This window comes from Aaosphaeria arxii (assembly GCF_010015735.1).
Source record: "Aaosphaeria arxii CBS 175.79 unplaced genomic scaffold BU24scaffold_5, whole genome shotgun sequence".
NCBI classification, from domain to species: Eukaryota; Fungi; Ascomycota; class Dothideomycetes; order Pleosporales; genus Aaosphaeria; species Aaosphaeria arxii.
Genome location: NW_022983478.1, coordinates 1,360,852 through 1,385,084, shown reverse-complemented (window position 1 = coordinate 1,385,084; position 24,233 = coordinate 1,360,852). Strand labels below are relative to the sequence as shown.

Sequence of the window (24,233 nt, the reverse complement as noted above, 5' to 3'; positions counted from 1 at the left end):
GTACTAATAATTAATAGCATCTGTTGCTTCGTTTTTGTTTGTGCTCGTGTTGTGTGCTTACTGACGTACTTTTTGGGCTCTACTGTTGCGATCTGGTATCCTCTTGGGACACATTGGCATCTGGAGACAAAAGCAATCTTGGAATAGCCAGGTTCTGAGTACCTCTGTGTTTCACGCAGTTGGAATTCCGTTTGAGCTACTAGGCATTATTGCACGTATCTCAGAACCCAATGTTGGCGCAAAGTCTTGTGCGATGCTCTTCACCACGACGTCGTTAGTGGCGCGTTACATGCTTAAATGACAAGACAACTAAATACATCGAAGGGATAATTCAACATTTGATAGCTACTGCAACTCTTATAATACAAGCGGTGAGATTTGAAGCTGTTAGAGCCTATATGTCCATCATGCCAGATTGCACCTAGTCAAGAGGTCTCGTTTGTGAATACTAGTACGAACCGCCTTTCCCCTCAGGTAGAGCCAAATGGTAGACAGATGTATGATCACGTTGATACTTGCAATCACCATGAACACAGTTAGCATCCCGTTGGCTGCGACCCAGTCGTTAATAACCCATGTCCATATCCAAGCCAGCAGCGACTTTAGAGAAGCAATAGCCACCATCAACTCGACTGAGAACTAGAATAGTGTGTTAGAAGGTGTGCTTCCGCGCTAGTGCTAACACAGCAGGAAAAAAGAACTTGCCTGTTGGTGACAGTCGAGTGCATAGCTCATGGCTAGCGACACGCCGAACTGAGCGCCTGCAGCCTGGATTCCCAAGCCGATGACTGGGCCAATCCAGTGCGTCTTTGCCTCGTAGGTCAGAGTCAGAACAAGGGTTCCACTGAATATTAAGAACGTGCCGATGGCCAGTGTAGGCAGGCGCATTTCAGGCTCTCTGATGCCGTCATTCCTGATGGAGAAGTAATTCGCGATGCGATCGGACATAGCACCGCAGAGCCATGTCGCTAGTAAGGAGCCGATGAAAGGCGAAAGGAACACAAGTCCCTGAGCTTGAGCGTCGAAGCCATACTGTGGCTCAAACAGCTGTGCAAGAGTTGCGCCGAGGATTACGTTCCATCCGAGAGACATTCCGTAGATGAGACAGGCCCATAGTACGGTGGGATACGTGAGGAGAACAAACGGCCGCAGAAAGGTCTTGCGGAGACTGACGTTCTTGTCAGAGTGGCCCCAAAATTGCAACTCGTGTACAAGGGGTCGCTTTGGTACTAGGGCTCCCTCAAATTTCGGCAACGCCGACAGTTCTGGTCTTGGTGTCCCATCTTTTTGTACATTCTCAACCATTTCAGTCTGATCTTTCTTCGTTGTATCAGCATCTGTGGCATATCGAGCTTGGGGGCGAATCCCCTGGTACTTGGTCTCGGGCATGAAGAAAAACATGGTGATGCAGTTCAGGCCGATGAACATGGCGACGATATAGAATGCCCAGTCCATGCCCAGGTACTGGACAATGAGGGCCGAAAACTGCAGTTTCTCCTTAGCAATCGCTCTAGGATGAAGATCTTTACGTACGAGGGGTCCAAGTTCGTTGCCTCCCAGAACGGCAAGTCCATAGATCGACACCACGTTGCCGCGTTCGTGGAGGAAGAATATGTCCGTAATGGTACTCGGTAGAATGGATTCGATGGGTGCTTCAAACAGCCCGAGGAAAGCACGTCCGAGCAGAAAGGGGATGTATGAAGCGTTGACGACAAGTCCCAACCAGATGCAGGCAACACACATGAGGATGTTGGAGAGCAGGTAGACGGGTCGTCTCCCGTACTTGACAGCTAGGGGCCTTTGTGATACCGTCTGATGTCAAAATTCATGACCTGCTTCTGGGTACGAGGATTGAGATTTCGCGCAAGACTTACATCCAGAAGATATTACCGACACCCTGGCAGATTAGAGTCGCACCGTTGGCATACGTCAATCTCTGCAAGGGTTCATGGAAGGCCTGCGTCAGACGGATCATCATGGCAGCCATGATGGGACCCGTCACGCTTCCCATGAATGCGTACGCCGTGCCATTGATAAAAGTTACCCATTTCTTCTTGTTTGACCATCGAAGTGGATCATTCGGGTCATTGAGCGATGGCTGAGGCACCAACACGATGAGGGTGTCGCCTTTGCTAATGAATTGGAGATCGACTTCGCCTGAGTTGGGCTCAGCAAATAGGCGTTCTGTACCTGGGACGTGAGCACTAGGAGTTGAATGTATTTGATCGGCCATATCCGACTTTGCCACTGCTCCGGTCAGTGTATGGCTGACAAGGTTTGTTGATTCAAAAGATGAAGTATGAGGGAGTCGCGATATAGGGATGGGAAAAGAATGACCAATCACTCATCTAAAGATGCCCATCAGACTCGAGTGATCCGTGGGCTCTATACCCTCTGGCTTTAAATCAACGTTCCCCAACTACAAGCACACAAAGCGGTTCAGCCCAAAATACACTTGCTGTCTAGGTGAGATCTCGTACCCGCATTGGCCCACTGACTTAGCCTTGGACCTCGAAATCCAATCGGGAATCATTGTGGCACCTCCAATTCACTACCCCAGGTTCTCCTCAAGTACCCCACGTTTGACCCCGTGGAGAGAAAGCTTGGAATTGCATTATGGGGAAACCACACTCGTCGGCACTACCCGAGCAGTGCCAAACCACGTTACGAAGAAGTGCATCGGAGCCATGCCGACGGTTTCGCCGGCCCAATTACTCGCTTCGCTGGAGAACGGCTTTGCGTAGTTTTATCAAATCACCAGCAAGGACTAGGACCTTACGAATATGGCCAAGGCATCGTGACTGGAAATTCCTGGCGCTCCGGGACTTGTTCTCATCTTGCTAGAGCGAATAAGCGAATGTTAGAAAGGATACGGAGTATCCGAACGGTAAGAGCCGCTGTAACGCATTTAGCTCTAGCACAGTCACTTAAGCATCATCGGATCCGGAGCCTACATAGTAAGTGTGGTTTCCGTGTGATGAAATCAATCACGCTTAGCGCCCCGGATTCCTCGGAAATCCCGAAGTTGCGCAACTTCAGTCTCATTCAGATCGCCCTCCACGTTCCACCCCGCAAACAAGTCACTGGTATGTACTTTAAGAGCAGCAGCAGATGATCAATACACATCGTCCTAAAGCGCCATCTTTTTATTCTATTGCATATTTCAAAGCACATCGCCATCATGTCCGAACGAAAAGGACCTTTCAAGCTAGTGACGGTCAATACTGCCCCAGAGCGTGCCAAACGTGTCATTGGCCGTCTTATCGAGGCACTCAGGGGTGATTTCGATATCGAACATATCGACAATTGCGAGAGTAGGTTGATGCAGAGACATCTTATGTATCTTATGCAAGGTCCAAAATTGACACTGGTCACCCTGTCTCCAGGCATAGATCAAGTTGTTCCGACAGTTACCAAGCACAAGCCAAATGTTCTTGTAAGTCGACACCTCCATGCGCCGCAATGTTCTTGTTACTGAATAAACTCTTCTTTGAAGTTCTGTGCTTCAATGTGGACGGCTGAGGAAGCAGAAAAGATTCAGACCCTTGCGCGGTCTGTCGTCCCGGATATCAAGACGCACGCAATTCCTACAGGATTGCAAGTAGAGCGTGGTCCAGATGGTGTTGTTGAGTATCTAGTTGGAAGGGTACCAGTCTTGCTAGAATCTTAGTTATTAGCCAATAAAAGACTAAAACTATAGAATATAATTTTATATCTATATATTCAATCATTAAGATTAAATAATTAAATAATCAAGTATAAGATAGTAATAATCTACCAGGCTCTTAGTCTCTTAGATGGAGGAGATTTTAGAGTACAGGTCTGAAGCTGAGACTGTAGCAAACACAACGCTAATGCTGTACTGCCTGCCAGTCTCTAAATGCCAATCAGAGCAAGGCTACCAGATAATCAATGTTCGGAAATTCCGAGCACTACAACCGACAATTCCGAGCACCGCAACCGACGGTAGGTTATAACATATAACATGTGGAACGCCCGTTTAGACAGCAGGAGAGCGCTAACCTCGTCTTTAAAGCGTAATTACTTTTCGTCTCTCTATAACCATGGCCACAGAGATTGATGGTATTCAGATACCCTTCGGTGATGCAAGACAGCCAAAGGCGCTCCCTCTCGACCATCCGAAAGCTCGCTGGGGAGGCTTCAAAACCGAGACAACCATCCTACGAGCTGGCCATGTCCGTCGACCTGGTTGCCTGCCCCTTCCATGTGACATCAAATTCGAACGCGATCAGCCCGTTAAGGTCAGCCGAGGATACTTGTTGTTGTATTACATCATTGACGGTGAATATTAGCTACGGGACGGCGTGACCATCTACGTCGATGTCTACCGACCGGTCAATGAATCGATTGCACACCCCGCGTTACTTGCGTGGTCGCCCTATGGAAAAGAGCCTGGACGTGGAAATCAAGTCTTGGATGATTTTATATTCCGCATGGGAGTGCCACTGCACAAACTGTCCGAGTTTCAGAGATGGGAGGGACCAGATCCGGCTTACTGGGTGTATCATGGCTTCACGGTTGTCAATGCTGATCCCCGTGGCGTTTACAAGAGCGAGGGCAATATATATCAGTTTGGCTCGCAAGAGGGCCGAGACGGAGCAGATTGCGTAGACTGGATTGGCTCACAGCCTTGGTGCAATGGGAAAGTGGGGTTGACGGGAAATTCATGGCTTTCGATATCGCAGGTACTGTGGACATTGGTCTTTTGCTGTATCGCAAGTATGCTAATTTGAAAAAGTGGTTTATTGCGGCTGAGAGACCCAAGTACCTTGCTGCCATTTCTCCAGTACGTATTCTAAACAACAAGAGCTAGTGCGTCTTCATTATTTCTAACAAGCGTGATCTAGTGGGAAGGTGTCACAGACGTGTTCCGTCATACATCACTAGGAGGAGTCATGTCAAAGCCGGCAATGGACTTCAATCTACAGCTCCTCCAGGTCAACGTAGGAGAAAATTCCTGGGAGAACACCGTGGAGATGATAACTAAATCCCTACAATATGGCGCATATCATGAGGACAAGAGAGCCAAAATTGAGGTATGAAGAGCCTTTCTTCCACGACATGCTGAAACTGATAGATTTTCCAAGAACATCGATGTTCCTGCTTACGTTACAGCAAGCTGGTCCAATCCGATTCACTCATACGGTACCTTTCATGGTTATGTGAATCTGAAATCTCCAAAGTGGTTGAGAGTCCATGATACTTGGGTAAGCAAAAACATATTCAAGGATGAATTGGCTCATAACAGCGCGACTAGGAATGGCCTGATTATTACAATGAAGAAAATCGAACTGATCTACACAAGTATTTCGACTACTATCTGAAGGTATATTTAATACTCCATCAAAAATCGAACATACTAAATCTTGAGCCAGGGAATCGAAAATGACTGGCCATCAACCCCACGTCTGCGAGCAAAGCTCATCGACACATCAAAGCCGGTAGGCAACTCGGGAACTGACTTTACGTGCCTCGATTTCCCGTCGCCGAAAATGAAGTCCTTCAAGCTCTTCCTAGATGCGGAGAATGGGTCGCTGACTGAGACGTATCCCGTTGAATCCACACTCTCATACGTTGCGTCAACGGGCAGCAAGTCCCTCACATACACATTTTCGCGAGACACCAAATTCTGCGGTCCCATTCAAATCTGTCTCCAGGTGTCGGTTGAAAACGGCACTGACACAGACATCTTTGTTTCGCTGGACCGTCTCCCCAACGGCTCGGATCGCCCTGCCGAGCAACTCAAGATCCCATACGAGAGATCTTATCAATCTGGACTTATTCGCATGGCCCGGATGTTGAATCTCTCCAGAGAACTCGGCCTGCTGTTTTATAAAGGACCTAACGGGTCTGCACGTTTGTCTCGCCGGACATTGAGGGAGGAAATTTCGAGGCCGGGGTTTCCGGCACCGGATTTGAGTCAGTCAAAACCAGTGAAAGAAGGGCAGATAGAAACAGTCCAGGTTCCTATCACGCCGATGGGTATGTTGTTTCGAGCTGGAGATAGGCTGCGGGTAACATTCTCGGGCCTCGATCCGGCTATATTCCCACCAGTGGACCAGAGCACATTACAGACAGCCGATGGGGATCATGTTAGCACCAGCGTTAACAAGGATGTTAAAGTCCAATTACATTGTGGGTTATCTGACAAAAGTGGAAGTCATATTATTCTACCATTCATTGATAACTAAAGGTCAGACTTGCTGTAAGTGTATCAAATAGTACTTCATGATAAGCTATGCTATATCAGTAGCTATTTTGCTTAGTAGTTTCTAAGCAGATAGTTCCTATCATCTACCTACCCATGTTTCGATACAGCTTGCATGAGAATAGAATGTGCACGCGACTAACGCTTGCAAATATGCTGGAAGCAGTTATTGTACTCCCGACGATGATGTTTACAATACCCATGAGAAGGTGTTCTTGCATGCAGGTTGCAAGGCAATTGCGGTACTTTTCTGTTTGTACAAGCTTGTACATTCAGGCGGACAGATACAACTAAACAGTAATTACTCTTAGGGCTATTTAGAGTAGGAACTCCCGACTCCACGTTTCCCCCTCACAGCTCCCCAATCTACAACAATCCCAAAACCCACTTTACCCGACAACCCAATATCCCACCGTAACACAAGCAGCACCACCACGTATGTCCACCCGAGCTTCTTACGACAGACAGTTCTGTCTACCATGGCTCCGGTAGGTCGTACATTCCCTGTTCCGTGGCGTTGGTGGTCCGAAAGAGGGAAGTGATGTTCGGTGATGGTTGGAGGTGAGGTTGGTGAGATTGCACGGCATACATCACGAGGGGTTTCTGGAACGGAGTGGAGAAAAACGTGGGGATGGGGGAGAGGAGAAGCGTGTCATGGGGTGCTGATGGGGCATTGCTTATGTTGTACAAGATTTGTGGGAGAGATTGTTGATGGGTGTGGGTTGGGTGCATGGTGTGTGGTGGGAGGGAAATGTTGTGTGACAGAGCTGAACGTACGTTCAACTATGGTTCAAGTAGAACATCGAAAGGATATCTACATATCGCTACAAAACACAACAAGATCTCTAAACCCGTCTTCTAGGCTGTCTACATGTAAGGTAAATGTAACGTACGCTATCTCAATACTCCATCTTCTTTACCCGCGCACAGCACCTCATCTACCGCTATTCCAGACTCAACCACATATCTACCCCTTCCAATCTATCAATTCAAACATCAGCTCCACGCTTACATCTACTCCATGTGGCGTCCCTCACCCCCTCTCTCCCCTCCTGACGCCTCAATCAATTGGACACAACCCCACCAGCCAGGCTGAAATGCTCACGAGGGGTTTAATGTGGTCGGGCGTTCACGATATGCCCTCCCCTCGCAAATCCATGTCCATGTCCACCACCCCGCTCAATCAACCCCCCAAAAAGCAACCAAGCAAAAAACCCAAAACGCCACAAACCCCAGCTGAACACCCGCGGGATTTTCTCACCAAAAAAGCTTGGACGTTGCTTGGACGATGCTTGACAGTTCGGTTTCGCTCTTACGCGCCGCATGCGGGCGAAATGGGGAAATGCTTGTGCGTGCTTGTTCAGCTTTTGTGTGGCGTGTGCGGGATGCTTGAATGGGAAGGGTAGGGTAGGGTAGGGGAGCGGGAGGGCGGGTAGACGGCATGGGGTTGGAGGGGTGAGGGTACGGTGGAATAGGATGGTGTTTTGATGTTTATCTCTCTCTGTGTATGATGGCGAAAATGGTACCGTACAGTTTACGGTCCGAGTTTACTATCACGATGAGTCTGCACATACATACAGTACTTCGAATTTTTACATGCAAGCTGCAGGAGAACTTCCACCTCATCCATCCCTCTGCATCCCCAAAACAACAGGAAAAAAAAAACCCTCAAAATTCACCCATTGGACCACGATTCACAACTCACAACAAAACCATTCACCGATAATCCAAACCTCAAACATCGTCCGCGGTATTTCTTTCCCTCCCTCTTGGCTTGCTCTCTGCCTCATTTCCCTGTCCGCAGACATGCGGTGTGCTGCTGTCCCTCACCTCAATCCTCAATCCCTAGCATTCGTTCAATTGATCCAAGCTTGAGATGTTTTTTTCCGTCCTTGGAGGACGAAATTGCATTTCCTCTTTCAAAGGAGGAAAATAAGAAACATTGATTAGTTACCGCATCCTTTTAAAATCGTGAGGCGTACCGTCTTCACTCTGCATCCGCACCTGCATCTACCTACAAGTACGTAGCATTATCGCATGGGATTCCTATTAAGTGGAAGTGGATACCGTACGCATCGCACACAAATGGTAAAGTCCAGTGGAGTCAAGCTCTGCGTCGGAGTGTGCGTGTGGGATGTCCGCGTTTTGTTTCGGCCGAGCGTCGTGAGTCGTGACCAATGTTGAAGTGTCAAGGGAACTCGACGACGACGATTGCAGTTACAACTACTAGGTACGTACGAGTCACGAGTCACGGGTTGATGACATACAAGTACGAACCGGAGGAAAACCATAATTCGCTTGTGCGTTTTCGGGATGGCTGGATTGGGAAATAAGAAATTATGGGGAAGGGTTGGTTGGTAGGGAATTGTGGAGATGGGTTTTTCTTTGCGAGAACGGAGGGAGGGAGAATGTAAATGCAGTTGTCTTGGATTTCTTGGAGGTTTGAGCGGTCTGACAATGCCAATGTTTTATGAGGTAAGAGTGAATGATTTTGCAAAACAGAAATATGGGGTTGGCCTTGGGGGAATAATAGTCTAATCAACATGTTAAATTCGCATGGAAGTAGAGTCGGTCTGCCAGACCCTCCGGAGAGAAGATGAAAAAGATGCCGGGATACCGCTACCAGTAATGATCAGATAAATTCCGTCGAACAAATATCCCTTCTACGAGTACTCCGTATTTCCACGGAACTATCCCATTCAGAAATCGCCAGAAATTATACAAACCAAGCCTCCGCCAGGATCCCTATTAGTAACAGCACATACGGTGGACGAAAGCCTGACACATGGACACTGAAAGACGCGTTTTTCCTTCCCTCGCTCTCGCTGATTCGTTCGTTCTATGGTAATTTCTACATATGCGCTGTCTATTTTGGCATCTCTCTACGTAAAAAAGAAAGGATATATTCCTAAAGAAGCTTTTGTACAGTAAACAAAACTGAAGATCTCGGAAGATTCGGCATCGCATCGCATTTCCTCGGCCTCATCCCTGAAGGATATCACAGAGAGTCATAGACTGCATTCATGTAGTCATGTATTCGCAGGGTGTAGATTATTATTGAATAATAGAATCATGCGACCAATTACACTGGCTCAAAATGAATAAATAAATAGTTCCTTCTCTAATTATAGGCAGGCAGGACCAGAGAGACGTTAGGGGAAAGTGGATGGTAAGGCATCTGATACCCGTACGTATTGTCAGATCCACTCCACGAAGATGAAGCAGCACAAACATCGGTCCTGTGGTACATACATGAAGTATGGGATAATTAGCACGACTACATGACTACATTATACCAACGCCAACGATTTCTCCTAATCCCCTTTACTTTCATTCATAGTCCATTTATAAGTGTGCCGTTTTGGAGAACGGTAATGCCATCTCCCTCACGTAGATATGTTTGGACCATTTGGATATGAGGACACAAGTTCGTTATAGGAATAGATCTCTTCTATTGCCGTCATTGGCTTCAACTCACGCAAAACAAACAAAACAGACGCACAAGATTTCTCCCACAGTACAGTAGGTGGTGGGGCAGACAAGTCGCCATGAAGATGGCACAGATGGATCGTATGACGTATCTGCATCAGGCACCCCAGGGTCCAAGAACAGTTTCTGCCCCTCATCAACATCAACATCAACACTACACCACAACACCTTACAAATGAACAACGGAAGACTTAGTGGTGTAAATTGTGTGTATATTAAAAAATCACCCGATAATTCCAGAATCCAGATAATCAATCAAACAAATGATCACTCGATTCAACTCAACAGAAAGACATCAAGCCTGTTCTTGGTGGTCGTCGATATTATTTTCCCACGTCCAACTATCCTCCACGGGAGGAAATCATAAGCACTCCATGAAACGAGACTGGCTGGTTTAGCTAGCTAGCTGCCTTGTGGACGATGCGGGCGGAACGCCGCAAATGGGTGAAGTCGGGGCTGTGGAAGGTCGGAGTGGGCCGCTATCCGTAAGTATTTCACACGTTGCTCCGTATTCAAATCTTCTTTGCTTTGATATCACTGCTTGTTGCTGCTTGGCTACGATTGGATCATTAAAAAAAAAACACGAGAGATCGCTCGCTTCGCATCGGCCTGAGGTTGGAGAAATGGTGCTTTGCATGAGGAGGAAAGCCCGGAGTAATTATTACCACCTTCCCGAGGGAGCGCACCAGTCGCTCGAGGTTAAGTTATCACGCGGCGCGTCATGCTAAAAGTCTTGTATTATGGAATCTCCCACACCACGACACCTCTGGACGAACCGGACGGCACTGCACCGGGGGTGTTTTTTCCTCTGCTGGGCGTGGTGCCAGACGGGGCTGCGATTTGCGATTTGCGAACTGGCGACTTGGTGGCGCACTTTTGCCATTTGCCTCTGCGAAACCTCGGCGCGGTGCAGGCCAAGCCCTCTAGAAGCCGCTATCGAACGTTGACGTGCTTACACAGTGTGGTCCGTCGGCTGCGAGGCGTCCTGGGCGCACGTCGTTAGCCTTGCCTGTCGACAGATGATGTGAGCGGAATTCGAATATCAATTGGTAACAAAGGCTTGGGTGGTACTTTGTAGGGTTGGGAAGTCGGATCGTGTGCCTATCCGACGCTCACAACCCGACTTCCTTGCGCAGCTCCCCTACCCTCACCTGTCGTATCTTATCCTACCCCAGCGAACACCCCGCCCGTGAGCAGCGCGCCGCTGACGGGGTCTGCTGCTGGCTGTGGTTAAGCGCTGTGCAGTGAGGTTGCGCTCGAATGTTGGTAGGTGTAACCCTCAGCTCCTGGGTGGACAGGCCACCACCGGCCTTGGATCGTCGGATAGATGGATGTCTGTCTTGTATGCGCTGCAAGGCGAAAGGGGTGCATGCAGGCGACCTTTATCGTACGGTCGACTCGGATCCGCGACAGCCATCTCTCTCTCAACCAGCGTGTGCAGCGTTTGCCGCTACTTTGCGATGCAGGCAACGCCTTTCGCCCATCGCGACCCGTCAACAAACGTTTCACGCGCACTAGTGTGAACAAAAGATGAGGTGATGGTTAGACATGCGCAGACCTTGGAAGGGCAAGGGGTAATTGCAGAGCCGACGGGATAATTCCGTAATTCAATCGTACTCGCGAATGGAGATAAGGAACGCGAGGACGAGATTGTCTGGGACGACCGGCGGGATTTGCGGAGCGGGATCGATATGAGGCAAGACTAGTTGCTAGCCCACCAAGTCAACGGCGCTTCCTCGCCGGTCTCTTGCTAAGAAAGGGACCGCTCTGTTCCTGTAGTTGAGCGTCCAATGAGCGCAAGTCAGATGAATGTTGGAGGATTTGCAGGATAGATGGAAGAATATCATATGGATATTGAATATTGTAGTCCACAGTACGTCGTGGATGCGCGCTGCAGTAATGATTAATAGTGATAGTAAAAGAATACATCGTACACCTCGTCGCGCCCACCACTCTGCCATGCACAAACAGTTGAACAAGTAAGACCGCCCTGTTTTGATAAGGAAATATCCGGTGCAATCTGGGCTCTGTCTGGTCGAGCACGTAGTGATATGGAATCGTATGGCAGAAAATTCCAAAGTATCGTAGTTCGTCAAAATATGGTCGGGATGCAAGACTCCAAAGAGTCCTTCCTACACTTGTTGTGTGGAACCTCGCAGAACAACGCCAGCAATGCTTGCAGACCCAACAAAGGAAAAAGGAAAAATGGAAAATAAACAATTCAACATAACAATGATATCAGCTCCAGCCGTCACCCATGTCGAAGCGGTGCTGGAAGGCCTTGGCGATCTTCTTCTCAGGCGCCGGGGGAACGTGGTGGTGAAGGAGACGCTTCGTGGCAGTCACCTTGTTCAGTTGCTTGCTGTTCATTTTGGACGCGTCGATGCAGCAGGCGGGGTCTTCGTAGCTGTCTGGGCAGCAGCATTCAATGTTCTTGATGCAATTCGAGTTCATGACCTCGCGAATGGTGATGCGCTTCTCCGGGATGGGGTGCAGCATCTTCAACAACAGCCTCTTGACGTTGGGTGGATTGATGAAGCTGAACAGTTGGCCGCACTTGGGGTGGCCATCGGCACCGTCAGTGATTTCACCGTCCGGATGCTCCTCCAACCACTTGTCCCAACCCTTCTTGAACCTAGCGTAGTACTCGAACTCTGTCTTTGCGGCCTGCCAGGGGCAGCCGCCAAAGGTCATGGTCAAGTAAACGATGGCGCAGGACCAGACATCGAGCGGGCGGGGGTCATAGCTTCCCTTCTTCTCCAGGACTTCGGGTGCGATGTATGGTAAACTACCGCAAATACCAGGGTTGGACAGGCGGACCTCACCCATGTTCTTTCCGCATTCGCCTCCGGCAGCACGGAGACCCGGGTGCTCGCCGCTGAAGACCTCAGCAACGCCAAAATCAGAGATCTTGAGGTAGCCGTCCTTGCTGAGGAGGAGATTCTCGAGCTTGATATCGCGGTGAGCGATTCCGTGGCAGTGAAGATAGTCCACTCCGCGGAGCAACTGCTTGAAGAAGCACATTCGGTCCTGGAGGGAGTAGTAGCCCTCGGAGCCGGCGGCGAACAGCTTGCGCTCGACCAGCGAGAACAGCTCGCCGTGGGCACAGAACTCCATTACGTGGTTCCATCGGCCGCGGTTGGTGCAGAGACGGACGGTCTCGACGATGTTGGGGTGATGCAGACTCTTAGCGATGCTGTACTCGGACTTGATCTTCTTGATGTAGTCCTCCTCGTCCTCGTCCCTCTCGCGGACTCGGAACTCCTTGACGGCGACCAAATCCTCGTGTCCGAAGGCACCCTTGCGGGCCATGATGCGAACCTCAGCGGTGGCACCTCGTCCGAGGCATTTGCCTCGCTTGCCGGGCATCAGACTCGAGCTCTTGAACTCCTTGTCGAGATCACAGGAGTCGACGACGAACTCGTCTGGCAGACTCAAACTGAGACGGCGTGCCTTCATTCCCACACCTTCGTTGGCGGGTTTGGAGAAGGTGTCGACAAGGCCGACCGTCTTGTCGTCGCCTTCCATCCTGGGGACGGTTTCTGTGCTGGCGGAACGTCTACGCGAGAAGCGAGAGTGCTTCTTGCTGTCTTTGCCTCCGCCCGCCCAGGTGATTCCGGGTCCGCGCGACTTGTTCATGCTGGAAATGGCGGTAGACGAGGTAGAATGCTTGTGGCCGAAAGCCTGCTTCTGCTGGGCAACCTCGTCCGAGATGGTGCTGGAAGGAGATCCTGGCGAAGGAGGAGAGTTGTTATGAGAAGACTTTGGGGTGTTCCGGCCAGACAGAGAGAAGGAACTGAGTCGCCTGTACTTGGGAATGTTGATAGTCGGGGAAGAGACCTCGGTGGGGCCATCGACGCCCGTCTTGACCATGAGTTTTTCACTCTGCATGACTTTTTCAGTCTGCTGAGGGGAAGTCACGGGTGAGCTGGTCTCTGCATCCGTGACGGGAGTCGTATTCACGGTGGGTGGGCTGCCGCTGTTATTGGGTCCATCCTTATGGGAGGGCGTCCTATGGAGTTTACTCCTCATGAAAGAGCCGACCCTCTTGGTGAGTCCTGGTTTGTCCGGGCTTTGGTCGGTGGGCGAAGAGCTGAGCTTAGTGTTGGACTTGGTACGAGTCACAGGGTTGCCTTTGATGGGTTGTGCGGGTGTAGTTGAGAGGTGTGACTGAACGCGAGTGACGGGTGTTGGTGCCAGGTCGGTGAAAGACCGGGAAGGAGCCGCCCGTGGGGCAGAGGGGGGAAGGTCCAGCATGGAGCGACGTGTGTTCATGTCCGGTTTCTTCTGTGCAGCGTCCGAAGACGAAGAGTCGTCCTGTTTGAACGGATTTGAGAAGGCGGTGTCACTGTTTGGGGTGAGAGGTTCGGTGGTCTCACTTGCTGTGCCGACACTTTCGTCCTCTTCGGGAATGGGAGTCTGATATTCGACGACGCGCGAATCCCTCTTCCACTCGGGTGCAGAAGAAGCAGGAGCAGCCGGGGCTGGAGCAGGAACGGATTTATGTGTTTCCTCGAAGGTCGTGGCCAATCGTGGCGTATTGGAGGAAGCTACAGAAGCCATGGCAATAATCTGGGCAATTGAACTGCTTTTGGGGTAAGTCGGGGGAATTGTTCAGTAGGTTGATTGCGATCGGCGGTGCGGCTTGTGCGAGGAGCGGAGGGAACTGATCTGTTCTCGGGATTGTGACGATCTAGAGCGGAGTGGGCTATTGACTATTGGGAAATCGTTTGGTGTTGCTGTACGACAGAGGGAGGTCAGGGTGTCTACGCGGTATGCCGTATGCGGTATATTTCCAATGCTGTAAACTTTCTAAGCTCTTTGCAGGGAACTCGGGCGGTGATAGGACGAGGATCGGAGGGAGGTACACGAGCGACAGTGCAAAACTGGCACTGCAGCGGCGGCGATTCGATGTGAAGACGTCAGGCGCAAGAGAGCCATCCGACGAGGAAATGGAAATGGAAATGAATCTGCGATTGAGGGCCGGTGAGCAGCGGAGGAGGATTGTTATTTGTTGTTTTCAAATAATAATCCTGTAGTGTGTAGTCGTGAAGGGTTTCGATGGTGGTTGTTGCAGTAGTTGTGGTGGTGGTGGTGGTGTTGATTAGTGGTGCAATGTGTAGTAGTGGCGGTGGTGGTAGTAGTGGTAGGTATGTAGGTATGTTGGTGTAGTGGGAGAGGAATTGGGGGAGGGGAGGGAGTAAGATAATGGGACAAGAGGGAGAGGAGGATGAGGGCGGGAATCGGGGATTGTTAAAGCAAAAGAGGAAAAAGTAGGGTAGGATAGAGTAGTGAGTGGTAGATGGTAACAGTAGATGGATAGGATAGGATTGGAGTGGTAATAGTAGGGGAAAGGCAAAGGGAAAAAGGGAAATGGAATTGCGAAGACCAAAAGGTATGGTGGGTCTACCCGTAGTCTCAGAGGTCGTCAGTGGTAGAGTGGTAAGTGTAAGTTAAGTTAATAGTGGTGAATGGTAAAAGGTGGTGGTTACTGGGTATTGGGTAGTGGGTAGTGGTAACTTAGTGTGTAGGTGGGTGTGGGTGTGGGTGTGGGTGGGTGGGAGCGAGGTAGGTCAGTGATGGAAGTGGGAGAGGGAGGGAAGGCGGAAGAGAGAGAAAAAAGGTGGGATTGAGAGACTGAGAGAGAGCGAGAAGGCGGGAATGGTAGCTGTTAATAGGCCCTAACTAACTACACTACCAGTTAGTCCCCTACTGAGTGTGTGCAGTGCAGGTGCAGGGTCAGGGCAGGCAGGGCAGGGCAGGGCAAGGCAGAGTAGACGGACGGGTGGAGTTGCTGCGCTTATTCTACTCGTACCTATGGCTTAGGTATCTATGTCGTTAACTATACGCTCATACGCTTTTACGCTCATAGGGTACGATCGATGCTCTACTCTATTAACTCTATTAAGTGTAATAATAGAGTGTTGGGAGTGTAGGGAGTGTAGAGACAAAAGAGGCATTGCTTGCTTGCCTGCCTAGGTGCCTCTCGCTTCTCCCGCCTCTCCCGCCTACCACTGACTGACCAAATGGCCGCATGACGGATAGAAGGATTGTCCAAACTGAGCTATTATTACTGAACAGTCAGTGACTAAGTAAGTCATCTAGGATTGACACAGGATTATTACTGGAGAAAGGGCACCAAGAACCAAACCAGGGTAGCATATAACTATGGATGTGGATATGGAATATGATATGGGGGAGACGGGGTAGCCTGAAATACATCATACCGATACCGTCGGCAGAGGGCACAATACCTCGTAGGTAATAATAGTCATGGGACAGAGATACCTGAATACCTCCCAGGCTGCTAGATAACTTGTGGTAATGAACTCTCTGTCTTTGGGGTAGGCATTGGCAAAGGCAGAGCGCACAGACAGGGTCAAGGATCAAAGGCCGGACTACCTAGACCGTACAAAGTACTTGTATGTAACTGTTACCGCTGTTACCGATCCGATACTGTCAGAATTACTGATACTGGAATTCAATACGGACGGCCCTTGTTGTTTGCTTCATTAATAGAGTCTAGTTAGCGATGGGAGTGGGAGTGGGAGTACCAGCACCAACCCCAAACCGGGTCACAGGCGAGAAAAGTGACGAAACGTCGGGCACCCCATCTATCCCTCCATCCCTCCCCTCCCCCCCCCCCCCCCCCCGACCGCCTCCAGGTTACGAGGGTAAGTCGTCACTACACAGATCACAGATAGCACCTCGTACGTATGAGTAACTACTGCCGAAGCCCTGACGACGATGATGGAATATGACCATCCGACCCGCCTTCATTGCTTGTTTACCTGCTCTTGGCTCTACCCCAATCCATCGTCACTCGTAAACGAACTTCAAAGAACTCCATGGAGGTTGATGACAGGATTGACAGCATGACGAATAACGGATAATGGATGATGAACAATAACGGCGGCAATAATGGCGGCGGGTGACTCGCCTTCAACCACCACATGGGAGCCCCAACGCCCGGATGGTGAAACCCCGACACCACTACCCATACTGCACAAGTAGTAAATGGTACTCCGTACTCTGTGCTCCACGATCTCGTCACACATCGTGGACATTCATACCATTCTAAATGGAAATAGCTACCACCAGTAATCACTGCGCATGCGCAGACGCCCGTCCCGTCGACCTTCCAAAGGAAGAGTCGAGATGCGCCTCTCCCAAGAATCCCCAAGATCCCTAGGAGGGGAGGAAAGAATCCTGCAAACCTTTCAGCCATGATCCGCCGCCCATCAGCCAGCCGTCGTCTATCCATCTTCAAGTTTGTCGGTTCTGTCAGGCTTGCAATCAACATGGTCGATCTTTGACATGGGGATCCCCCTCCATTACCCTACTTTACAGTGATAATATATCGCCTGTTCCGGGTTTTTTCACACCTTTGCACCCCGCACCAACATCATATCACATCACATACACTACTCTCTCTCACTTACAGCCAGATGATGGGCGGCCCAGCGATAGGACGGAGAGATTCACAATGCATAACATATACACGGCAGGGCAGGGCATACACGATAGATTGTGTTGCATGTGCGTGTGGGTGTGTACCACAGTACGTGTGTATCTCCCGTAGTGTTTATAACGAACACTAGTGGGTGTCTTGTAATGAGGCCGATGAGAGAGAGCACGGGAGCCATTCCGACATGTGTATGGACCATATAATGATGATTACTCGTCGTTCTACCTCGAGTAGTAGTGCTAGGAGTACGGACTACGGAGTATCTAGTAACTAACTACCTAGAGAAAAGAGAGGGAAGCAATTGGTAAGAGAACAGAGAGAGAGACAAGAGGCAAGCGCTGCATCCGCTCCTCCAGTCAGCATCCTCCGTTCCTCAGCCTTCCCACTTGAAATAATTCATTCAAACATGCCGTCTCTCACGCTTCTCACACACTTTCTACACACCGACTCGACCTGCAACATTCGATACATACCATACATTTTATAATTATACATATACCTACACCTACATATGTATACTCCATACACAGCATGCATGGAGTGCAATACCTTTCCGCCTTCCTAACCTCTTGTTAGCCTAGTGCGTGGTGAGTAGTTTGCAGCCACCTAACTCGTGGTGACGGTGAATTAGACGACAAGACAAGACAAGACAAGACCAGACCAGACAAGATGGAATAAAATCGCGCATACAAAACCAAAATCAGCCAGAGAAGGCACGAGTCGAGGTTCCTTCCCTCCAGCATATGCAACAACCCCACGCGCCTTCCCTATTCTTACCCTTCCTTCCTTCCTTCCTTCCTTCCCTCCTTCCCTATCGTGTCGTCCGTTCACCTCACCTCACCTTACCCAACTCCGCTTTGCATCGTCCCAATAGCTACACTGTATGTACGGCGTATAACTAATTTTCTTCTTCGTACTCCGTATGAATTATTACAGTTACCTGATTTCTCTCTCCAAGGATTAATAGAGACATACACCATACCAGTCTCTCTACAATAGATACCTAGTTACATGGTACATACAGCGTATGCACTGATGCCCCCTCGTCCCATCCCTACCTCTTACTTCGTATCTCCTCACGACCCCATACCCTTTCCATTCTATTTCATCCCATATGGCATACATACCCTTCACCCATTCACCACCGTATCGCTTCTAATTATTCCTCCATCTCCATCCCCCAAGCTTCAGCCCGTCTCTCTTGACCCGCTTCGGCCTCGTTTCTACTCCTCCATCCATCCAACCGCTGTGCCGCAATCTGTCACCCCCCTCAACCTCAATATCCAACTCATCCTTCCACTCATCCTTCACACCCTCACTTTCGTTCCCTCGATACATGCTTTCGCGCCCTCATCCTCATCCAACATCCACCTCCGCATTTCATACCCCCTCGCCCATTCGATCCATCGATCGATTCTTCGTTTATGCGCCACCTCCATCGCTGTGCATGCCCTGGGCGTCGATTGCTACGGAAGTACACCACTAAAGATGTATTCTCTCTACGTTGTATGGAATATCTTCACCCCCCACACGTTAGGTGCAGTTGCAGGTGCAGATGCAAGTCGCTCTCAGACTTGCCTTCTCCAAACATCGTGTAACATGGCTGTATCATTTTGTACCAGTGATACTCGTACACAGTACATACACCGTATTGTATACGCTCTGGACCCCGCAAAAACTCTTTACCGCTCTGTGGTCTCAAACTGAACTGCACATCATCGTGCGAACCTACACCCACAACGACAACCACACCTCCAGATACATTTCCATTTTCATCTTCATCTCTAGGTTCATCTAGGGGTACATACCTCGTTTCCTCATTTTCGGCACTGACTGACTCTAATTCTTACAATACACTCCCTCTGCACTAACACAGACTCTCCAAATAGGAAGTCATCGTCTGGCTTCCCCCATCCACGTCTCACCATTTGAGTTTCTCAGTCTCATACAATCCGTTGTTGAAACAACGCCTCTACAGATCCAGGCCTTCCTCAACATCAACTTCAGCATCCACGTTCACCGTTTTGTTGAGTTAAATCCCGACGACGTGCAGCAACTACTCGCGACCGCCCTGTCTGGCCTGGCCGCCCGACTATCCCCGCAGCCGCCCTATATCATTCGTCTTCATCTACACGTCCGCATCATCAAGCGTGCAATAACAGACCGCGAGCGACTCATTAATGTGTTGCGATGACTTCTTGTGAATAACCCGCACAGAATCCAGAGACCGCCAGAAACGCCTGGTGCGGGGATCTTTACCCCAGATGGTCCACCCATGACCCTTCCAGAACTACGCCATCATGGCAAGCTCACACAATTTCCTGCATTTCCGCCGTTTCGCCCCCCTCCTCGTGTGAGAGTACACAGTAGGGATGGGATATGGCATTGGTTTGTTATTGTGCCTAGCGGTGAGTCTGACGCTTTCGTATTTCTTTCATTACGCCCTCCAGGCCAATGGCGCGCATTCGCATTCTCCCCGTGCTCTCTCCCCCACAGTCACGTACAGCGGCACCTGCAGTAGCATAGAGATGCAGCATATGCTTAGCTCGCCCAGGCCACCTGCGCGGCTGTCGTCCGTGGGGGGCACTGGAATGGACCGGGGGGAGAGGGCTCGCCGTTCGCGTTCTGAGTTCTCCCACTCCGTACACTGTACAACAGGTGTACTGGCTTGGACCTTTCGGCGATATCGGCTGTCCGCCTCATTACACTGCTCGAGATGCTCATGGACTAGCACAGCCAAGAGCCTCATCGATGGCTGTTCACCGTTCGCAACTTTCTCCTCCCGCAGGGTCGAAAGGATCGTAATGCAGTTGCATCTCCTCTACTTGTTCATTTTCTCCTGTAACGAGCATTCAAAGCCGTGTTGCTTCGGCCTTGGCCCGGCGCTTTCAAGGCGCGCGTTATGCCTCAATGGACTCGTCCTCCCTTTCCCTCCGTCCACGACGTGCAACAATCCATCAAAGACGGTTCCAATAGAAAAGCGACTTATCACTTGGCGTCTCGGCCTGTGGTCGTCACTACGATCTTCAGGGATCGACAGCGCGCGCAGAGCCTTCAAGACGACGTATGTTTGAACACAGACGAGTCCTTGCAGAATACCATACACTGCAATGGACCGCACTGTATCGTATCGTACCGTTCCAAACCTCAAGAGTAGAGTCGAGTCGCCCAGAATAACCTTTGTCTAGCTGCCGACAGCTCTGTGCTTCCTCCATTTCTGCAACCTTGTTACGACAGGAATTGTCCCCTCGTTTCCACCACTTGGCAATTTCCTGTATAGGCCTCGAGCTTGGCTCTGTCCACGGAATTGCTGGGCGGATCGAGTCGCTGGTCAGCTTCCGCGCTTGGCAGAAGCGCACAATATCACCCTTCTTTCGAGTCTATTACGGTCGCAATCTCCAGCAAATTGCGTGTGCCCTAAATGCTCGTGACCAGATGGCGAAACATTTCCCCACGATCCACCGATGGTTGCGTAGTGCCCTGTGCGAAACTCGTCCCTTGGCGAGGACAGCGCATCAAAGATTCACAGCACAGCGTACTGCACACTGCCCGAGCGGTCTGTAGCAGCAGTCGTAGCAGCAGCGTACTCATCATCAACACGGCGGTGTTGACTGGAGATATTCATCGCAGTCGTATCGTTCTTACTGCGCATCGTCGGACGCGTCATTGCGTCGTCACGGCCTTCGTCGATTCGCAATGATGTGCACCGCAGAAAGCAATGATGCACATCATGAAAAGCAATTCTACCCTCACGCAAGGCAAGGAAGCTTCAAAACACCAAGCATCCTTGCGTAATAAACTCTTTTGCCCCGCGGTGTGTATCAAAAAATAATCTCCGACCAAACAAAACAACAGGTAAAACCCAAATTCTTCCATCTCTCGAGCGGGATTGCCACTCCAACGTCAATGCGTCGTCCTGTGGCACTTTGTAGGATTCCCCATGGACATTTGCACCGAGTAAAGAGCCTCCCCCTTTGTGCGCAGAGGATCGAACCCTCTGGCTGGATATCAGGTAGCAATTGCATCTTGGCTCGACCAAACAAGCCGTTTCCCGCGACAAGAAAGAATTCCATATAGTTCTCGGCGGTCACACAGACGGACTTGGCGAGTCTTGTCCGTAACCTTCATAAATGGCTCAGTCATTTTGTCTCTCCCCAGATCGTATGCGACGACAGAGCCGCAGGTGTCGGTCTCCCGAAGAAAGAGAGCTCGGGATCGTCATCTGAATATCGGTATGCACATGTGCCTAGGCGGACATGGAAGCGCCGGGAGATTACGGGCAGCGCCGCGCCTGGCTGCAGGTCGTAGATCGCAGTCAGCGTGTGTGGACCGATGCGTCCGTCGTCGTCCAAGGGGATGGATGGATGATGATGATGCTTTCGTAGCATTGCTTTTGGGGACACACACTGCTTCGTTGGTCGTCGTCGTCGGGCATGAGGTTTGTTTCAGGGACCTGCTCCTGCGACCCAAGACTTGCGGCATTTCCTGAGATGTCTTCCCCCCCCCCGCCCACACTCTACTTCCTTCAGTGCGACGGGCGCTTGCTGATTATCTGGTAGAATCGTTTCTCCCCCAAAGTGCCCAGATCAAACTACGGATGTCGTGGAGTCAAGTGACGGTTTTGTTCGTTAGGACGGTTTCGACACACCATGTCCCTCCTACCTATCGGAAACCGTTCCTTGCGTTTTAGAGCATTGTCGTCTTGGAACGACAATGAAGCACCGGCATCTCCTTCAACAAGCTTTTCCGTTTCCCCATCTCGGCGGGCATGCAATTGACAGATCATTACAAAATGTCCGGCAAAAACAACTTATGCTTGTGCTTTGTGCTTGTGCGATCGTGTTTGGGGAAGATTGCAGCGGTACTACAACCTCCGCATCCTCATCCAAAGTACAAACCAGACACGGCCCAAGAGGCAGAGTCAGACAGCCTGAGAAAAATTCCAATCCGTCTGAGTAATTGAACTGAGAAGTCCTGCACCGGCGGGCGGACGGATGGATGCAGGTACATACATCGACCGTCCAAGACGAAACGTCTACTACTACTAATCCTCACTTCATCTCTCGGGCTTGGAATCGCATTTGCCATTACACCTTTTCTTCTCTCTTAGATTGATACTGACCGCTCGATTCCCACCAAGCCCCGTACCAGCGCTGTAGGCACAGTCATGATATGTACCATCAACAACATATCTGAGATCCGATAGTCGGATCTCGATAGCGTGAGCGGGTGGCTTGACGGGATAAGCAGTCATCATGATGTACATACGTGCACCTATCTCACCCGCACGCAGAGGTGCGGAGCCGAGAGAAAAAAAAAACATGTTTATCTCCTATTGTAGTAAATAGACCTGCACATCATTGATGATAAGATTCTCTGTTTGTCTGAGATATGACCGAGATATGACACGCAACCCACCGCACCGTCGGCGTATACTAGAAGTAGAAATTATGGCATTTGAACATCTTCTTGGATTATGGTTGATTTGATGGATGTGTCTGTCTCACCCACTCTCTCCCTCTCTTTCAAAAATAAAACAAAGGTCTCGGAAAAAGGCAAATAGAACGAAATTTAATCGTATTAGATGTTCTACCAATAACCCGAGTGAATCTTTTTCTCTCTCTGCTATCTTCATGTACATGCCTGTCTATCGATGTGGATTAGGAATTTTTCGTGATCATTGTTGTCGTCGTTGTCGTATGTAGTTACACTCTACTCCCACGGCCACCCAATGACAACCGTGTATGTTCAGGACCATAAACAGCGCTTTTACCAACAGACCGAGATCAAATCTTGGATTTCGATCTGCTTCGACGTTTTGATAAAACCGTAGCCACCTCCTCTGCGCCGATGAGACGTATGGACTGAGATCTCGTGCTGCGAGGCGATAATAATGACAACATTAGACACAACGCGCCCATTTCCTCCTACGTTGAGTCGAACAGCGTCAAGGCCGAATGCATAGTACTCCATGCATAATAACCATCTCAGGATTGGATCTGAGATGTCACATCCTTCCTGTAGTTACAAAACAAACAGGTTCCTAAGCAGCTTGTCTAACTTTCAGATGAGAGGGTTAAAGACTGATAACAACGGTGTGCGCTTGTCGTTAATTGGGATAGGCGATCCTCCTGCATCTCCGCGATGCCGCTTTGCAACGGGAACAATCATGGGGACTAGAGAAGTTCCTCTTTGGTGCCTCCTTGAAATTTGGTGGCGTTGGGTTGTGATTGTCGTGACCTGGGCTGGGCTGCTGATGCCGCTGGAATTATCAAAGTCGGGGAGGTTGAAATTATTATTATCTGCTAACGTAAGGGAATGTAATAGTAGACAGTCTTTCGTGGTCGTCTTTACCTATACCTCCTTGGGATGGGTAGAGGTGTAGAAAGGGGGCGAGGTTGAATCAGTGAACGCAGAGATATCCTGCAAGCGCGATGCCTGACTTGGTATGATAGGCGCTGATTTCGAATCTTTCTTTGCTAGATTCTCTGCGATGAGGAAATGTGTAGCGAATAGTAGCTCTGCAGGTAGTGGTTCCTTGGGTGGTGGGTGTTTGTATGATGGTCGGTCAAATGTCAGGCGATTTGGTAGCAAGTGTATGGTGGGGATGGAATAAAACAAGTAGATGAAACAGGACGATGAAGATGTTAGCTGATGAGGATGTATTTATTAAGGGGTTGTTTGTTTTTATGTTGGCTTGCACCTTCATCTTCCTTTGCAGTCGTTACCTTAACTTAGAGCTGCTCCTTCACGATCATCCTCAACCCCCAAGGCACTGCTCCACAATCATCCTTAAGTTCAAAGGCACTACTTCACAATCATTTCCCCAGCTCAACTCTCCAACATCAGAACACTTGCAAATTACAAATGATGCAAGGCAGCTCTAATCAGTACCCAGGTACACAAAAGAAGGCGGATCCACGCTCGGTTGCAGTAAATAATCAGTGGCCACCACTTTTTCCCTCAGTGGCTGATAACTAGACAAAACAAAGTCCTTTCTTATATAATTAAAAAAGATTCCTCTCTACTCCTAAGCTCTCCAACTCT

The 24,233-nt window shown here is 49.8% G+C and overlaps 10 protein-coding genes across 10 annotated transcripts; 6 read left to right on the top strand and 4 right to left on the bottom strand.

The window, feature by feature from the left end:
- Positions 1–678: 678 nt before the first annotated feature.
- Positions 679–2,233, bottom strand: BU24DRAFT_348278 (MFS general substrate transporter; the record flags this gene model as incomplete). The annotated part of the gene is made up of 3 exons (XM_033523554.1): positions 679–1,485; positions 1,534–1,798; positions 1,875–2,233. The coding sequence occupies 3 exons, from the start codon at positions 2,231–2,233 to the stop codon at positions 679–681; spliced, it is 1,431 nt and encodes a 476-aa protein (XP_033382971.1).
- Positions 2,234–3,083: 850 nt separating this feature from the next.
- Positions 3,084–3,670, top strand: BU24DRAFT_451617 (uncharacterized protein; the record flags this gene model as incomplete). The annotated part of the gene is made up of 3 exons (XM_033531128.1): positions 3,084–3,314; positions 3,387–3,436; positions 3,497–3,670. The coding sequence occupies exons 1-3, from the start codon at positions 3,182–3,184 to the stop codon at positions 3,668–3,670; spliced, it is 357 nt and encodes a 118-aa protein (XP_033382970.1). The 5' UTR covers positions 3,084–3,181.
- A 394-nt stretch (positions 3,671–4,064) lies between these two features.
- On the top strand, positions 4,065–6,287 carry BU24DRAFT_482135 (alpha/beta-hydrolase; the record flags this gene model as incomplete). The annotated part of the gene is made up of 9 exons (XM_033533225.1): positions 4,065–4,262; positions 4,314–4,706; positions 4,760–4,807; positions 4,869–5,057; positions 5,109–5,228; positions 5,279–5,347; positions 5,397–6,156; positions 6,220–6,226; positions 6,275–6,287. 9 exons carry the CDS (start codon positions 4,065–4,067, stop codon positions 6,285–6,287), a joined length of 1,797 nt encoding a protein of 598 aa, XP_033382969.1.
- A 209-nt stretch (positions 6,288–6,496) lies between these two features.
- Positions 6,497–7,683, top strand: BU24DRAFT_217910 (uncharacterized protein). The gene has a single exon (XM_033522026.1). It carries the CDS (start codon positions 6,781–6,783, stop codon positions 7,633–7,635), a length of 855 nt encoding a protein of 284 aa, XP_033382968.1. The 5' UTR covers positions 6,497–6,780; the 3' UTR covers positions 7,636–7,683.
- A 4,273-nt stretch (positions 7,684–11,956) lies between these two features.
- Positions 11,957–13,591, bottom strand: BU24DRAFT_349089 (Pkinase-domain-containing protein; the record flags this gene model as incomplete). Its single annotated transcript, XM_033523589.1, has 1 exon — positions 11,957–13,591. One exon carries the CDS (start codon positions 13,589–13,591, stop codon positions 11,957–11,959), a length of 1,635 nt encoding a protein of 544 aa, XP_033382967.1.
- A 2,776-nt stretch (positions 13,592–16,367) lies between these two features.
- Positions 16,368–17,110, bottom strand: BU24DRAFT_217788 (uncharacterized protein). Its single transcript, XM_033522021.1, has one exon. The coding sequence runs from the start codon at positions 17,019–17,021 to the stop codon at positions 16,506–16,508; it is 516 nt and encodes a 171-aa protein (XP_033382966.1). The 5' UTR covers positions 17,022–17,110; the 3' UTR covers positions 16,368–16,505.
- A 681-nt stretch (positions 17,111–17,791) lies between these two features.
- Positions 17,792–19,177, top strand: BU24DRAFT_217810 (uncharacterized protein). Its single transcript, XM_033522025.1, has one exon. The coding sequence runs from the start codon at positions 18,198–18,200 to the stop codon at positions 18,891–18,893; it is 696 nt and encodes a 231-aa protein (XP_033382965.1). The 5' UTR covers positions 17,792–18,197; the 3' UTR covers positions 18,894–19,177.
- On the top strand, positions 19,178–20,434 carry BU24DRAFT_217791 (uncharacterized protein). Its single transcript, XM_033522022.1, has 2 exons — positions 19,178–19,594; positions 19,923–20,434. The coding sequence occupies exons 1-2, from the start codon at positions 19,462–19,464 to the stop codon at positions 20,258–20,260; spliced, it is 471 nt and encodes a 156-aa protein (XP_033382964.1). The 5' UTR covers positions 19,178–19,461; the 3' UTR covers positions 20,261–20,434.
- Positions 20,435–21,334: 900 nt separating this feature from the next.
- Positions 21,335–21,811, bottom strand: BU24DRAFT_217804 (uncharacterized protein). Its single transcript, XM_033522024.1, has one exon. It carries the CDS (start codon positions 21,666–21,668, stop codon positions 21,405–21,407), a length of 264 nt encoding a protein of 87 aa, XP_033382963.1. The 5' UTR covers positions 21,669–21,811; the 3' UTR covers positions 21,335–21,404.
- On the top strand, positions 21,785–22,194 carry BU24DRAFT_217795 (uncharacterized protein). Its single transcript, XM_033522023.1, has one exon. The coding sequence runs from the start codon at positions 21,900–21,902 to the stop codon at positions 22,143–22,145; it is 246 nt and encodes an 81-aa protein (XP_033382962.1). The 5' UTR covers positions 21,785–21,899; the 3' UTR covers positions 22,146–22,194.
- Positions 22,195–24,233: the final 2,039 nt, after the last annotated feature.